At 38.7% G+C, this 14,333-nt stretch overlaps 1 protein-coding gene across 7 annotated transcripts in view; it reads left to right on the top strand.

Annotated features, from left to right (window-relative positions):
- Positions 1-755: 755 nt before the first annotated feature.
- The window catches only part of RNF17 (ring finger protein 17), a 40,891-nt gene continuing 27,313 nt past the window's right edge, over positions 756-14,333 (top strand). The window contains exons 1-12 of one of the 7 annotated variants that reach the window (XM_017831674.1): positions 756-848; positions 1,467-1,552; positions 2,182-2,273; positions 2,923-2,981; positions 3,978-4,033; positions 5,336-5,435; positions 6,527-6,607; positions 7,458-7,555; positions 8,372-8,543; positions 9,894-9,970; positions 12,216-12,290; positions 13,309-13,400. In XM_017831674.1, coding sequence (XP_017687163.1) covers positions 1,476-1,552; positions 2,182-2,273; positions 2,923-2,981; positions 3,978-4,033; positions 5,336-5,435; positions 6,527-6,607; positions 7,458-7,555; positions 8,372-8,543; positions 9,894-9,970; positions 12,216-12,290; positions 13,309-13,400 — 979 coding nt within the window. In that variant the 5' untranslated portion in view covers positions 756-848; positions 1,467-1,475. The other 6 variants (XM_017831676.1, XM_017831677.1, XM_017831678.1 and 3 more) reach the window with 6 other exon arrangements.

Here is a 14,333-nt window from a genome sequence, read left to right as displayed (position 1 = left end):
GGCTTTTAGCCCAGTGTGCTGGTTTTGGCTGAGGTAGAGTTGATTTCCTTCACCAGTATGGCTGGCATGGCGCTGTTTTGGATTTGTGCTGAACCGAGCTAATAATATAGAAATGTTTTTGTTATGGCTGAGCAGTGTTTAGACAGAGTTGAGGCCTTTTGTGCTTTTTGTATTGCCACGCTGGCAAGGAGACTGGGGAGGAGACACAGCAAGAACAGATGACCCCAATTGACCAAAGGGATATTCCACACAGTATGACATTATACTCAGTATTTAAAGTGGAAAAAAGAAGGACGATCGTTTGGAGTGCTGGCATTTGTCTTCCTAAGCAAACACTGCATGTCACGAGGCCATGCTCTCCTGGAGATGGCTGAACACCTGCCTGCCCCTGGGAAGCACTGAATTAATTGCCTTGCTTGTGTGCACGTGTTTTGCTTTCCCTGTTAAACTGCATATAAACGCACGAGTTTTCTCGTTTTCCCCCTCCCGATTCTCTACCCGATCCCTCTGGCGGTGGAGTGAGTGAGCGGCTGCGTGGCACTAGGTTGCTGGCTGCACTTAACACCACTGCGCCCAAGAAACACACTCCCTCTCAGGGAAGCCCTCTGCTCCCACAGCACAACACCGAGCGACCACGCCGGGCGGCGCCTCCATTAAGAGCCGCGCTTCCCCTCTCGCCCGGCCCTGATTGGCTGCGGCGGCGCTGAAAAGGCTCCCGATTGGGCGGCTGCTTTGGCGCGCGGGGGTTTCCGTGAGGCAGCGTGAGGGGCGGGGTCGCCTGTTCGCTGACTGCGCTCAGCCGGGAGCGGCGCAGCCCCGGCCCGGCCGGCTCGGAGCGTCCTTGCGCGGTACGTCCTGCTCCGCCGGGCAACTGCGGGAGCGCTCCGCAGGGCGCCTGAACCGGGAGCGGGAAAGAGCACCTCTCGCCGAGTAGAACAACAAACAAACAAACAAAAAGAAACAAAAAACTGAAAAAAAAAAACCAAAAGCGGAAAGGGTGTGAAAGAAGGAAAAGAGGGTAGGACAAGAGAACAGGGCAGGTGAAGACAGTGAAGTTGCGGGGTATAAGTAAATCTAGAAGGGAAACCCAGGTGGCCAGATAGCAGTCCTTAAGGAAAGGAGTCGGGGTTAGCAGACGTGGTGGATTGCGAGCAGGGTGTGATTCTACAGCAGGGAGATGCTGCAGTAAGAAGTTATCCTTTGGAGCATACGTGCTGGGGAAGGAGGCTTGAACACCAGGAATGGTAAGGTTAGGGTGGAGGAGCTGGGTAATGCAAGGCAGATCGCTCTTCTGTTGCACTGTTGCGTTTGAAAGACTTGTTTCTCGAGGAAAAGCTAGCCTTTGTGATCGTTGTGTCCCTCTCTTTGGTTTTGTACCTTGCCAAGTGATGTGAATCTGTGATGTTGGCTCAAGTGATGAACTGGGTTATGTTGTAGAGAATTTGTCATTTTTCTTTCCCCCAAAGTCAGACGCCATGAATAGAAAGAAAGAATTCTACTTGTTGGATGACAGTAATAAAGAACTTAACAGAAGAAAAATGAAAGCTGTGAGGTATGTGAGTTTTTGAGATTAGTGGCTTTAAAAGTTCTGACAGTGTATTTATCAGAAAATAGAATTAAGAAAATGTAGAAAATAATGATTGTATTCTGCAAAATTGCAAGTGAGTCTGTTTTTTTAATGTATGTGAGTAAAAATACACAGTTTGTGTAAAGTTTTAGCATTTGTAGTAGGTTCATGGAAAAAGACATTTTAGTTGCAATTTATTGAATAACGACATAATAGGCTACTTATACATTATGAATGTACTTTTACAAGTAATTAAATCACAGTAAATCTATTTAGTGTGGTTTTAGTTAAATAACTAGAATTATTGTAATTAGAATTGACTGTATAATAATTTATTAGTGCTGGTTCTAGTTACCTGAAATACTGCATACAGAGAAGGTGTAGTACTACTTTTATGTATGATGCATTCAGTATCGTAGAGCTAAAGTACCTCTCCAGTTTGGAGAATACCAGATTTTTTGTTGTTTGATGCGTGTATGTGTTTGGTTAACTGCACCTTCTTGGTAAGGTCATTTGGTAAAGTGGGCAAACTTAGTTCTAAGAGAGCTGAAAGTCAGAATTCATTTTTTATTGATATCCCTGATGATTTTAAATCTTTACTTTTATCTCTGAAGGCAATCTCCTAAGCTACTAGAAGAGGATTTTACAGAACCAAATCAGAGAAACAGTGATTTGTGTCATATGTCAAAGGGTCTGAATGTGGAAGGTGAGGCTTTTGGATCTTTTATTTCCATGCACTCTTCGCTATTATTTTGCATTTTATATGGTCTGTTAAGGGTAGTAGATGTACTACCACCTTTGAATAACACATTGGTTAGTTGATGTATTTCCAGTAGTTAGGGAGAACAATCAATACCTTTTGCTTCCTCTCCTGCTGTTTTTCTTGACAAAACTATTGACAAGTTTGTTCTAAAAAAACCCTCATTTTTGTGGGATTTTCTGCATAAGTAACTTTTCTCCAAGATTTTGTTGAATACATAGTATTTATGGATTCTTTATGAAACAATTTTTTTCCTGTACTTTAGGTACGCTTTTTGAATGTGTGGTTCCTTTTGTGTTTTTGCCTCATGTGTGTTTATCCTGTCCTGAATGTAGTAGCAACATAATACAGCGAATGATGCAGATAATACCCTGATCATTACATGCAACTCAACCCTGTGATTCCCAGATAACTTTTCTATCTATTTATCTGGACTTTTATTCCTAGCTTTCAAATTCTGTCAGTAAAAAAGTCAGTGGTCTGATTCGTGTTGACTTGATGAATGCTATCTAGAAGACTACTCGTGTGATCGTGTATTCCTCTTGTCTCATGGATTAGGATGCCCTACAGAAGTTTTCTGTACTTGCTTTTACAGCATTGCATGGTGACGTGAAGGATGAAGACACTGACTTTTTTTGTTTCTCTTCTACAGAAGTAAGTTGATCTAAAGCTTTCTGTTCACTAGTCAATGTAGTTGGAATACTGATGTTACAGGATCTTGAGTGTGATTAAAGTCAGCTCAGGTGCCCTCTGAGCTAAGGGTCTGCACTTTATGATCACCTGCTTGCCCAGCATTTCTCATTATGCAGTGTTGTTGTGTAGTGCACATGAGATGTCTGAAGCCTGGCTTTAGGAAGGTGTTTTTTTACAATTCTGATTAGTGCCCCATGTTGCCAGCTGTGTTCCACCCTCTTGTCTGCACACAATGTACGAGAAAGCAACTGATGCATATGAACACTTTGTCAGCTCCCACATAAAGACTTAAAAGATTTTTAAAAAAATACAATTCATGTATTACTTTGCCCAGTAATACATGAATTATGAACATACTTCTGTTTCTACATTTAATAAAATGTAGGATGAGTCTGTGTTACCAATAAAATGCATGTGAGTCTGTGTTATGACATGCTAATGCCATTTGTTTCACAGAAATTTGTATTTTGGACAAACATGAAGTGCTTTTTCTTTAAATTTATGCAAAAGCTAGAGTGTTGCCAGACTTTTTTGTCTTATGAAATTCAGATTTAGTATTTATTGCAAACTGCAGATGAGTCAAATCTTTGGCATTTAAGCCCTGCAATTAAATTTTATTGCAAAAGTAATTTGTAGAGTCTGGTTCAGTAATGCAATATTACAAATTTTGCGTAGTAGCGGGAAAAATACTAAGCGCAAACAGAAAATCGGTATTCCGTTTACTAGGAGTGTTTTTTATTTATTACAAAGGTGCACAGAATTTCTGCTTGGAAGCATTTTCCTTAGAGCTTCTTAGATCTCACTATTTAATAGCTCTTGTTTTGAAGCTTGGTCTAACTGAAATGAGGGGCGGGGGTGGGTACTGAACGGGAAAACAGGTTTATAGAACATTTTTTTTCCTGGGACTTAGCTATAACCCTGTATTTGAACTTGCTGCCTTTTTCTCTCTGAATCTAGACCAGAACTTACTTTAAATTTGGGCTGTGTGGTGGCAACTCAGAAAGAGCAGCAAGGTAAACTTTTACTAAACTCTTTTTATGTATTTACGTGTCAGACCGGGAGAGGACTTGACCAAGTAAGCATTTCCAGACATTTTCGTTGGGCTGATTTTTTTGTGTGTGTGCGCGTGTTCTTTAAACTTTACTAATGTGTTCTCAGCGTGGTTGTCTAGTGCTGGGGGAGCACATTGAGTACAAATACGGTTTTATTGAGAGGCAACAAGAAACAAGTTGGTTTGCCTTGAGCACGTGTGAAAGCTTTAAGCACCGTGGTAAATCATTGATAAGGGTTCAATGGGAGAGAAATGCCGGGCCGTGGTAGTAAGGACTGTACCATTAAAACGTCTCCTTCCCCCTCCCCCTGCTGATCCCACTGCACCTTCTGCTTAGGTAACCAGTCACAATTATATAAAGATCGACGCCATCAATGTTCTGCGGTGTCCTCATATCTAAATTACATTCACTTGCTTATTTGTCTAGTCGAGGTGAACCTCAAAGAAGTCTTTAAACTGGATGTCTTTTCCTCCGTTGCTGTTGAGATTAATGTTTGTACAATGGAGGATAGTCCCGGATAATTCCTTCAGATCTGTTACATAAAGGGCCTGTTCTGGAAGGAAGATGTAGGAAATTTATCTTCTGAGTTTGGCACATGTAGTGTGCATTGCTAACCTTGCCCGAAGTGGAATAGAAACTCAAGATTTCATATATGATTGTTGATCTCTGCAGCAGTGCTCTTGAGATCTTCTTAGTTTGTCAAAAGGAACAAAATAAACACAGGAAGAACAACAAATGCTTCCTTCCTGGAATGAGGCTGCTTTTGTTTTTTTGTGAAAGTCTTGTCAGCTGTTGCAGAAGAGCAAGCATGGATGATCATACAGCTAAATTTAATAGCCTTCCTAACAGGTCGCCAGTAGGTGGTTTTGATATCATCTGTTGTGTGTTCTAAAGATTTTAACAGCACAATCACTGTCTGAAAAGAAAAGGTTTGGGCAACAAATGAAAAATTAATCCTGGAATGTTAATAGACGTGCATTTACTCAGTGAGGATAAGAATCACTGCTAACTATTAAGGTTTTATTAAGCCTTGCAAAAATTGTAAAATGAAAAATAGTTGTTTCTAAGAGGATTCTAGTAGAAAGCAGATTTTTTGAAAAGTGAGGTATCTGCTGCATATCAGTGTGAATTCAACTGTTTCTAAAACAGGTGTGAATGCATTTAATAATAAATTTTGAAATACATATATAAAGTACTTGTACAAAGTTTGATATTTTATTTAAAATGCATGGGTTTTTTTCCTTAAAAGATTTTGGTTTGCAGGCCGTTCAGTCACAATACTGAAGAGAAAAATGTTCATCACCTGTTCTCTTCAAATGGTGGGCTGAAGGATGAACCAGCTCTAACTCCATCAGCTGACATGGTGTGTTAACACAGAATTTCCTTATATTCTCACTTATTGTATTTGTATATGCATGGTTAATACTGTACTTCTTAAAACACAAACCCGTGCAGCCTTTAATAGTTATGTGCTGTTATTCCATCTTATCATCGAACTGATGTGCGGCTACAGTGTTAAAATAACTTGACAAAATGAGTGCAGCTCAAATCTCTGAATGGGATCCTAGCTGAAGAGTATTAGTTCTACTCATCTGACTGTGAAAATATGTATTTTGAGTTTAGCTTTTCTTATGACATCCCAGGCTTTACAGTATTGGATTTGGTACTTCTTTTTTAGTGCTGCAAGACTCACACCTACCTCCTTTGGGCAATAATTCAGGGCAAAAAGGTTGTTGAACAAAGGGATCTGTCTTTAAACATTCTATTAAATTTCCTAACCTGATCTTTCTGAATGAGGTTTGTGAAGTTTTAGGCAGGGGAGCTAATGTTGTGGATATTTTAATATGACAGAGTAAACCGGAAACAAATGATACATCCAATGCCAGTCACGTTTTGTTCCGTGGATGTTGTCCTGTATGCTGACCTTGAAAGAATCATAGTGTGCAAATGGCTGTCATGGTTTCTTAGGTGGTTTTCTTATAGTGCCCATTAAAGTTTGAAAATGGTTGTCTTGCATCAGCCTAATACTGGGAGCTTACTATGTTTTTGGGTTGGTTTTTTTCCCCAAATGATATTCCTAAACATTATACTTTTTTCTAGGCTGCAGTATTCGCATTCTTCAGTCTTCCATGTTTTCTTTCCTCTGCATTAGTAATTTTATTTTGCTTTTCCTTCATGTACTTGTCATTTTGTGTATGTGTGTGTGCAAGTAAACTGTGTGTATTTTAAAACACAATTCTAGAATGTGTTCCATAAATACTACAGTGTAGATGTTCTCAGTGAAATTCAGGTGAGCTAAGTATTTTGGGCCTGTTGGCCACTATAGACCTGCTCAGAGTACTAACATGCATCAGTCACCCACAGTTGCCTCTATCAAAATGGCAAATGGTTACAAACCATCTTGTCTTTTAGTCGTACAAGCAACTTTGTGTTCATTAGCAAATTTTTCCTCAGGAGAACAACATTGGACAAGATATTGAGGAAGCTTTGTGCATAGCTGTTTGTAATCTTGGCCACTTCCATGAAGCAGACAAGGTGGGTGAAAATCACTTTTGAGCTTCATCAATGATAATTATTTAAACTTTAACTCTTTTTAAATGTGCTGTAGCAAAACTTGCAGTTCTGTGTTTGCCACTTACTTACATTTTATTTGTATTGTAAGATACACGGGTATATAAGTATTTAATGATTCAAAAGCTTAGTTCTAGTAATCATGCTTTAAAGCTTTTCTCCATTCCCTTTCTAACTTACTTCATTGCAGTGGCCAGTCTGTCTGTTAAGCAAAGCCATATTGAATTCATACTGATATACTAATAGTATCTTGTAAAAATGTACTATTTCAGCAGCTCTAATATAATAACTCATGGGTACAAGAGTGGTCTTGCAACAGCTTTTCAACAAAGATTGGAATTGGCAAAGCAGTGTTGCATATCTTTTTCCATAGTCTTTTCTTTAAATGTAACTATAGTGACAAAACTGATGTTTAGCCAGAGGAGGAATTTTTTGTTTTATTTTCACTTTATGCTCACAGTGGGTTTTAAAAAACAGTAGAAATCTCAGCGTGCTAGTTATCTGTGCATGGTGCTATGCTTGAATGTCAAATAAGGAAAGTGAGGCAGTGGGCCCAAGATCTACCTGTTTCTTGCCTCATAGACCTGAAGGCTTTAGTTGAGGAGGTTCCAAACAGTGCCAGCTGACTTGAAATTAGAGAAAACAAGGGGCTGTAATGAGCTGTAAGTGGTTTAAGTGTCACTCTTTCTGTGGAGTATTAATCACCATCTTACTATTCATTGTTTCTGTCCTGAATTTTAAAAAAAGTCATGTGAGAGTAAAATCATGAATAATGACATAATAAATGCATGTTTTATCATATTGAACAAAACAGATGCTGGAATGCTTGGAGTTGAAAGTGAAGCACGAAAGAGACAGAGTTACAGAAGCTGCAGATAGAACTCTTGATGAACTTATTACTCTCCTCTCAAGGTAGTAATCTAGTTTTGTAGTTTGGCATGGGTGAGCTACTTTTATCAAGAACCTGTTTCTAATTCAAGTAGAAGAATTCTTAAAATTTTAGTCTCTCGTACCATTATTTCATAATACCTGGGTTTAATTTTTGCACAGTATTTTTTGCCCTTTCGTTGTGGCATCTTGGAGCTGGTTTGCATGGTTGGAAAACACTAACTTATGCAGACTCTACTCTTTAAGAAAAAATAGTCATAATGTTAATTTTCTTAAAAAGCTCAATTTTTGAAGGTTTTTTAATACTGTCATTAGTGGAGGACCAGTTTAACAGCAGGAATAACTTTGGTTTTTTCAATTCACTTTCTGCAAATTTTCAAGCTGATAGAAGCCTAAGGACACTTCATTTCTTTGTTTTCAAAAATATTTGTCTTCAGATTTAAGGAAGCTTTGACATCAAAGCTTAGGTTACAAGAAGGGCCTCCTAGCAGGGGATCTGGTATCTTAATGGACTGAATTGTAAAATCCAGTTGTTTAGTTTTCAGCTCAATGCGTTTGGAAATATCAGGAGGCTTAAATGGGAGAGTGCTTCTGACATTTGATAAAAAAATATTTCTCTAGAAAAGTGACTTTTCAGTGTGAACTCTAACTTCTGTTGTTCCTCCCGTTGTGGAGTGTGTTTGCCATGCTTCTGCTTTCCACTGTTTGGGGAAGAGGATCGGATGTGTGAGATGTATCCACTTTGTGTTGTGGTGTGACTGGTAGTTGTGTGTTACAGTTCATTTGAATCTGTACAGCTGAGTGCATATTAAATTCTGAAAAGTAATGTTTTTAATACAGGAAAAGGAAATTGTTTGCAGAATTGATGGAGAACATCAACGACTACAGTGCTAGTATTGCAAAAGCTAAAGAGGTCATTGAAGAGAAGAAAAAGCACTTGATTGGTGCCATTAGGACTGTGAAGGAATTAAAACTCTCACATTCTCTAAGAAACTGTTGTGATCTCGCTCAGGTACTTACATTCTTGTACTGTGAAATAATTTATTTTCAAGGAATACATTCAAAATTGGATTGAAAGTATCTGTGTTCTCGATTTGCTGACTTTAGTACTGATGTTTTTGCAGTATTGTATTCTTACTCCACTTTTACACATCTGGTGACTGATGTGATGCAAAAAAAGGTGGTTCTTGTCTTGAAGAGCTTGCTGTCTGAAACAGTAGATGGAGGGGAAGGACAGGCAAACTGTGACACAGTACTGATCAGTGAAAGGGTGATGTTTTCATCAGTTCAGAAGTCTCTCAAACCTTTTCCATTCCAGAGCTCTCAAACCTTCTCAGAGAACTACTCCAGAATTAATAGCCACACTTTCCTGATCTTCTTGGTCCCAGGCCTTTACTTTCATTCTTCCTTCCCATCATATCTACTGTTCATAGAAGCCCATGCTACCTACCATGCTGTATCAGACCAAAGATCCATCCTGTGAAGTCTCCTGTCTCTGACAACAGAGAGGAGAAGATGCTTGGGGAAGCATCTGAGAAACCGAGCATTTAGTGAGTATGGGAAGTTGAAGGTTAACAATCTTAGAATCTCTAGGATACATCAGGATCACTACACTGAATAAACATCATCACCTTCTGTCATAAGCTTGTGCAATACCTCCTTGAATGCCTTTGTAAAGCTTGTGGCAGTGTGCATGGGTGTGTTCACATATGCGTTTTGTTATATGTATGTGTTCATATGTCATGGCAGTGAGATTCACATTTTACTATTTAAAATGAGGTATATATGAAATAACTCCCTCTGTTCTTTCAAAATGTGCCACACAGTTATTTAATTTGCAGCCTTTATAGCTCTTGTGTTGAGAGAAAGAATGAATAATTTGTCTCATTATTCTTTGAAGAAGTGTGCTTTTCAAAGTCACTCGCCCTGCATCCATTCATCACTTTCCATGTGAAGAAAGTGAGTCTCTCACCTAACCCAGAAGTCTAATCCCTCCTTTTTTTTCTTTCCCATCATTTCTTCCATCTTAACCAGTGTGATTTTTTTTTTTTTTTTGAACTGGCACCTGCCACTGTCCTCCCATAGGCCTGTCTTCTTACTTAGAAATCACTTTCTTCCCGTTGAAACAAAAGGAGTGTCTGATTTCTACTTCTGTTTACATGCTAACATTACAGCATACCAGCCATTAATTCTTGGCAAGGTAAGAAGATCTATTGGAGAGTTGGCTATCAGCTAAACTCTTGGGGTTTTTTCCATAAAATTAAAGGTGTCATGTTCTGACTTCGTCATGTTGTAGGTCATGAGAATCTGTGTAATCTGTTTTCTGTGTAATGGAACCTAAGATTGTATTTCATAATTTCAGGTTATTTATGACTTAAAGTTGCCAGTTGAGGCTGAGCTCTCAAGAGTGAAGAGTTTGAAGGAAAAAATATTTTCGAGGTAAATGACTGAAGCAGGAGATATATTGGGGGGCAAAAGGATGCTCCAGTTATCCTAATTACAAAAACTGTTCATGCAACAGTTAAACAGCAGAAATTGAACTTCTTCAGTTGCAGTTTACTGAAAAGCTACTACTTCAGACATCAGTATAAACTCCTAACTAACAATACGCAATAGCCTTCATCTGAGGCATCAGGGAGAAAGCACATGTGATTTGCTGCCCTGTAAACAAATAGACATGCATTTTAAAAATTCTTGACAGACTTCTGCCACTTTAAAAAAACTTTCTCCTTTCATTATAAGTAGAAATAAATTGGGGGAATAATGGCTTAATTTTTTTTTTAAGTACTCAGTTTCTGACCTTTAGGAAACATTTATATGTTTTTTGGGGTACTGATGTCTGAAGAAATTTGTGGAAAATCCCGGTTGCCATGCAGCACTCATTGGAAGTGACAGATATTTCTGTTCCAGAAGTGAGTAAGAAAATAGGTCATAACTGTGGTACACCTGACCTTATGCAGCTTTTGATCATAAGGCTGGTCAGAGTGCTGCAGTAAAGACCACATTTGCAAACAGTGAAGAATAAAGATGGTGCTAGTTTGGAACATTTTTGGGATCCTGTTATAAGTCAGGATGTGGAATCACTCTGGGGAATACAGTGAGGGTGTGCCATCAGATTCTGACTGGCACAGGCAAATGTTGCTCAAAGTTGATCACTTGCATGCATGAGCAGTTATACAATCCTAGAATCATTTAGGCTGGAAAAGACACCTAAATCACTGAGTCCAACCATTAACCTAACCACTACCAAGTTCACCTTTACTGTGTTCCTAAGTATAAGGTCTACATGTCTTTTAAATCACACAGTGGTTTGGGTTGGAAGAGGCCTTTTAAAGGTCATGTAGTCCAAACATCTTCCAGCAAACAAGGACATCCTGAATGAGATCAGGTTGCTCAGAGCCCCATCCCTCTTGACCTTGAACCTTTCCAGGGATGTGGCATCTACCACCTCTCTGGGCAACCTGTTCCGGTGTTTCCCCACTCTTGCTGTAAAAAAATTTACGTCTAGTATGAATCTATGTTCTCTTAGTTTAAAACAGTTATCCTTGTCTGAGTGCAACAGCCTGTATCAGAAAATCTGTGTGTGATTCCTTCTGGAAGGTGCTATAAGGTCTTCCCCAATGCCTTCTCCTCTCCAGGCTGAAGATCCCCCACTCTCTCAGCCAAATGTTTCCAGGGATGGTGACTCAACCACTTCCCTGGGAAGGTTTTTTCAATGCTAGACAAAAATTAAGATGACTCCTGTCACATGAGTTGAGTTCTTCAGTTAGAATATGGATAAAGCAGTCTTGAAAATGGTCCTTTACCATTAGGCCTTATGTACCAAGTCACTACTTTGAACACAATGTCATTGAATCAGAATTTCACAGAAGCCTATTTAAATGCACAATGGCAAACTGTCCCAACTTAGAAGAAAACTAAAACACTACAAAATCTCATCTTTCTGCATTGGTTAACTTTTTAAGAACTTCAGCCAAACGGGGGACCTGATGAAGGATGAATGTAAAGGTCTTGCATACCTTGTGCCGCTCCAAAATAACACCAGAGGCGTTAAAAATCACAACTAGGAGGTGCACAGAATTTGAGGCACATTCTGGAGACATAAAATGTTGTAGAACAAAGAGTAGGTGCAGTGTGTTCCTGAAGGGGCAGTGGGAGAGAAGCACAGATGGCTGTTCAATACTATTTACACTTCAGTTTTTATAAACTGTCAGTTTTTAAAACTGGACAGCAAAGCGAAGGATTTGATTGAAATTATATTTACAGTTCTCCTAACCTAAATGTAAAGGCTTTGCCACTTTTCATTGATCAAGAAAATAGTTATTAGTGTAACAATAAACAGAAACATACATTTTGGACTTCAGTTATGGTTTCATTCAGGAAGAAAAAATTCTTTTTCTCTGTGCAGAATAATTTATTGAACTAAACTGAGTATAGGTGTGAGTACAGTATGTGAATGTTGCAGTACTTTGTGCATGAGGGAGGATGCAAAAGGCAAGAGAATTTTGAAGTATGAATGTGAAGATAAATGAGCAGCCAAATCTGTTGTTCATAGGAGTGGAAGAATTAAAACAGAGTATGTAATTAATCTCTTACTGTTCTGAAAAATACCATAGATCTCAAACTGTCAGAGTGATTTAGATATTCATGTCACCTTCTGTAATACTTGTTCTCTTCTCTTGAGCCTGTTCCTGAACAGTTACGAGATTATATCTTCAGTGGAAAATTTGGGCAAGATTAAATGGGGAATGACAGAGAAGTAAGTATTTTTCTTATAAAAGAGGATAGGTACAGTAACTTGTTCTTCTAATGGTCAAGTATTTATTGGAGACTAAATTAAGAATTCCATAAGCGTATACAATTTTTTAGAGTATACTGAATCAGAGTGAAACTTTAGATGCTTAGGGCAGTGTTCCAGTTAGTCCAATTTGTGTTTCAGTTCTGCCACTTTGGTTTTTGTTGTGTTTCACCCAAGTATGTTTTGCTGTATCACTTAAGTTGTCCAGATTTTTCTTATGCTGAGTGATTTTCAACTTTGCTTGGCATGTAATAATACAGTCATAGAATCACTTAGGTTGGAAAAGACCTTTGAGATCATTCAGTCCACCTGTAAACCTAGCAATGCCAAGGCAACCCCTAAACCATGTCCCCATGTCTGCATGTTCATAATACATGTAATAGAGATGTTTATGACTTCAGCATATGAAAATTATTTCATGTAAGTGTAAATAAATCTCTCAAATGAACAGCGAATACTGAAATTGTGGTATTTTCAATTCACAGTCTAAATTGCTTTTATTTTATTAGTCCCCTTTATTTTTTTTGTCTTTGACAAAAACTTGAAAACAGAGTTGCTGTGAGGACTGTTGTAGATAAAACTGATTATGTTAAGAAAGGCTTATTGCATACTCTAATATTTGAAAATTTTACAGATTAGGATGAAGAGTATCTGTACACTATTAACATTTTGTCAAATAGTTTGTATTTGTACTTGTGCTTTCTGATCATCTAAACAGGGCTAGCTCATGCAGTTGAACTGTGCCCGAGAATATGTGCTGTGTCTGTGCCAATTCTTTTTAGGTTTCAGAGATCATGTCACTGTTTTTGTTGTCTTGGTATTCAAAAACTAAATGCAGTTTATTCTTAGCAGCTCTTTTGAGGTGTTTTCTTAACATAGTGATGTGTTCTTGATAAAACCTCTGCTTTGACTCATGCTTTTCTGGAAACAGACTGAATTATATTAATTTGTCTTTAAATAAAATTTTTCCCAAATATAGCAAAGATAATGGGCGAGACACATTTATCCTCGATGACCAAGAAGAAATGCCTGATGTCATAATAGAAGAAATACTTGAAGATGATTTGGAAGGCAAGTTTTTTAATACCTGATGCTTTCAATGTTCCATTGCCAAGCATGATGTTATTTTTGTGTCTTGTATTATGTTGTGTGTTTGTAGTTACATTTGGCTCATACAAATTCTTTAATGATCTCTGTTTCAGTTCCTTTGAGCAAACACCTTTTTTTTTTTTTTGTCCTCCTGTTTAGCTTAGTGAAAACTTGCTCACAGTTTCTCTCAGAGGGCTCATGAGTTCCAGTATCTTCCTTGATGATTCTTTTTGACTTGTGGTTGTTGCAGTCCCGCTCAGAGTTTCTGACATTGGCTCCTGGAGAATTCTTTTCCATCAGTTCTCTCAGCTTACTGAATCTTCTCCCAGGCCATTGTCCTACGTTTGCTGTCAGTAACAATTAGGTTCCTCAGCTTGTCAGGTTTTCCCTAGACTGTACTAGTTAGAGTGTAGCTAACAGGTCCATGGAGGGATCTTTCCCCTCTGTTAGGCTCTTGGGGGACTGAATCTGGAGTACTGTGTCCAGTACTGGACACTGGAGTACTGAAAAATCACTGTCCTATTAGAGTGAGTCCAGCAGAGCCTACCAAGCTGGTGTCCAGGAGGTGCTCAGGGTGTTAGAGGTCTTTTCCAACCATAATGATTTTATGATTTTACATGTAAGACGAGATAAGTGACTCATCACATCATCAGAGATGGTGACCACGGGTGATCCAGAACAGTTTGTGTACCTATTGGTGAAATCTTTGAAGTAATTCAGATGTTTTATTCAGATACCATCTTATCCAGTAGAAAAGCCCAGGAGTGATCTTGCATCTGTTCTGGAGGCTGCATTTCCTAAACTTGGAAGAACAGTCCTACATACCTACTCAGAGGGTTTCAGGTGCCATTCTCTTTAGTCGTTTGCCCATGATTTGTTAAGAGTTCAGAGATAGGCGCAGAGGTGGCAGTGTTA

This window comes from Lepidothrix coronata, unplaced genomic scaffold (genome assembly GCF_001604755.1).
Source record: "Lepidothrix coronata isolate B3197 unplaced genomic scaffold, Lepidothrix_coronata-1.0 Scaffold194, whole genome shotgun sequence".
Lineage (NCBI taxonomy): Eukaryota > Metazoa > Chordata > Aves > Passeriformes > Pipridae > Lepidothrix > Lepidothrix coronata.
This window is presented reverse-complemented; position numbering and strand designations above follow the sequence as displayed.